This window comes from Microtus ochrogaster, chromosome 2 (assembly GCF_000317375.1).
Source record: "Microtus ochrogaster isolate Prairie Vole_2 chromosome 2, MicOch1.0, whole genome shotgun sequence".
Lineage (NCBI taxonomy): Eukaryota > Metazoa > Chordata > Mammalia > Rodentia > Cricetidae > Microtus > Microtus ochrogaster.
In genome coordinates, this window is record NC_022010.1 from 96,654,087 (window position 1) to 96,656,389 (window position 2,303).

Sequence of the window (2,303 nt, forward strand, 5' to 3'; positions counted from 1 at the left end):
GATAGATAGATAGATAGATAGATAGATAGATAGATAGATAGATAGATAGATGATAGATACATAGATTATAGATAGATGATAGAAAGATATATGCACATTTCACTCAATTCATTGTCATAGCTATGTGTTCAACGACTACACGAGCAAAAGGAAATAAGAGGGAGAAAGTGCTTCTTCATATCTATGCATTTGTGACTAATTTCATATTCAAAGAAAACAAAGTCTACCACAGACGGAGATGGTATCTGGAGAAATTTACTCAGCCACTGTAAAATAAGAGGGAGAGGTGCTGCTTAAGAAGTCCTCTGACATCTACCCTTATGTAAATTATACCTCATCTGTATAGATATCTCTATTTTACTGTCAAACTTATTATACTACATTTTTATGAGATGGTATCACTCTATATCTCAGCTTGGCCAAGAACTATGCAGCTCAGGACAGCCTCACATCTTCCAGCAGCAGCTCCCGCCTCAGCCTCCCGAAGGCAAAGCAGAGAGGAGCAGCAGTGTTGAGAGGAGGCTGCTGTGGGAGAGGGAGGTGTGAGAGGTGAAGAAGTGGCGTGAGAGAAGGATGGGAGAATGAATGAGTGAGAGAGAATGGGTAAACAATGAATGATTGAGATGGAAGAAACACGAGCGTATGAATGAGTGTTCGAGTGTATGAATGAGTGTAAGAAAGAGCCGTGGGAAAGAGCTGCTGCTACCAGAGGAGTTGTGCCTAAGAATCGTGTAAAGTGATGTATGGTAAGAGGATATGTAAATGAGATGGATGGCTGTGGCTGTGACAGAATATGTAAATGAGATGGATAGCTGTGGCTGTGACAGAATATGTAAATGAGATGGATAGCTGTGGCGGTGTGGGATTCCTGACTGTGTGTAGGCAAGGAAGATGAAACCGTGTAGAAAAGAGATACAAAGGAGAAATGTATGGAATAGAAAGATGTGCAATCATGTGGGAAGATACATTGTAATTGAATATTGAAATATGTAACTGGGCAGGAGAGGAAGGTTCCTATGTTAAGAGAGATTGTCAAGAAAGAGAGACTATTTAGGTTAAAGTAAAGGAGAAAATAACCATCAGGAAAATGTGTGCTTGTTCCTTTTTTTCTTAGGTTACCATCAGAAAGCATGAGTTTCCTTGTTTACCCCTCAGATAGAAAAGTCTAGTCCCTGCTGCCTTTGTGGATTTTCTCACATACTCCGGTGCTGACTTCTGGGGACTGGTCCCCAAATAGGCAACAATAATCATTGAGTTCAGGATAAATGTGAATTATGCATATGTAAGATGTACACAGCCACTGAGTTAACAATAGCAACCATAAGATTCAGAAGATAAATTCTTCAAGATATATTTACACTACATTAACAAAACAATACTCTTTTCCTATAGAATATTACAAAATAAATGAATATTAAAAACATAAAAATATTTTACTTATTTAAATTGTATCACAGAGTACATTTATAAATATTTAATAAGGTACGTATAAAATGAGACAGTCTTAAAAATAGAACCAGGATAAAATTAGAGTCCCAGGGTTTGACCTTGGGACCTTGACATAGGAGCACAATTATCTCAGTTATGCAGTCTTGTCTGTCCAGTATATCACGACATTGTGATGTTTTCTCAAGCATGGTAAAGAGATGTATGATGCCACAATGCCTGTGGTTTACCCCAGCAACAACCCACGTGTATAAAAGGCCCTGGCTAGATAGGGACACACAGACTTGAGGAACCTACTGCTTATCTTCTCTGAACAGTCCACTTCTGGCACCATGTGTTACTACGGCAGCTACTATGGAGGACTGGGCTATGGCTATGGTGGCCTAGGCTATGGCTATGGCTGTGGCTATGGTGGTGGCTATGGTGGCTATGGCAGCTATGGTTATGGTTGTTACCGCCCACTGTGCTATAGAAGGTACTGGTCCTGTGGCTTCTACTGAGGAGATTCTATAACTTCTCACTCCAAATTTCTTCACCTCAGATGTTCTTCAGCATCTTCATAAATTCCAATCTCATGATTAACTATTTGAGAAAAAAATAAATGAAACACAACATAGCTACCAAATTCTTTATTTTCAATTTGAAGTCATGAATATTTGAAGAAAGCTATTATTTGTCACCATAATGCCTGAGAAAGAATGATCCCCTTGCATTCTTACCTTTTCCCTGAACATATATGTGTTTAAATAAACTTTTTTCTTGAAATATCATTTTACTAAATGTTGAATGTATGTTTATGTATTTATATCTGATGGGTTACATATGTGTAATTGTGTATAAATGGGAGAGAGATTGAG

The 2,303-nt window shown here is 38.3% G+C and overlaps 1 protein-coding gene across 1 annotated transcript; it reads left to right on the forward strand.

The window, feature by feature from the left end:
* Positions 1 to 1,778: 1,778 nt before the first annotated feature.
* Positions 1,779 to 1,946, forward strand: LOC101989230 (keratin-associated protein 20-2-like). The gene has a single exon (XM_005345332.1). The coding sequence runs from the start codon at positions 1,779 to 1,781 to the stop codon at positions 1,944 to 1,946; it is 168 nt and encodes a 55-aa protein (XP_005345389.1).
* Positions 1,947 to 2,303: the final 357 nt, after the last annotated feature.

Excerpts from the sequence above, each read along its gene's own strand:
- LOC101989230 (XM_005345332.1), top strand. The coding sequence starts at position 1,779 with ATGTGTTACTACGGCAGCTACTATGGAGGACTGGGCTATGGCTATGGT.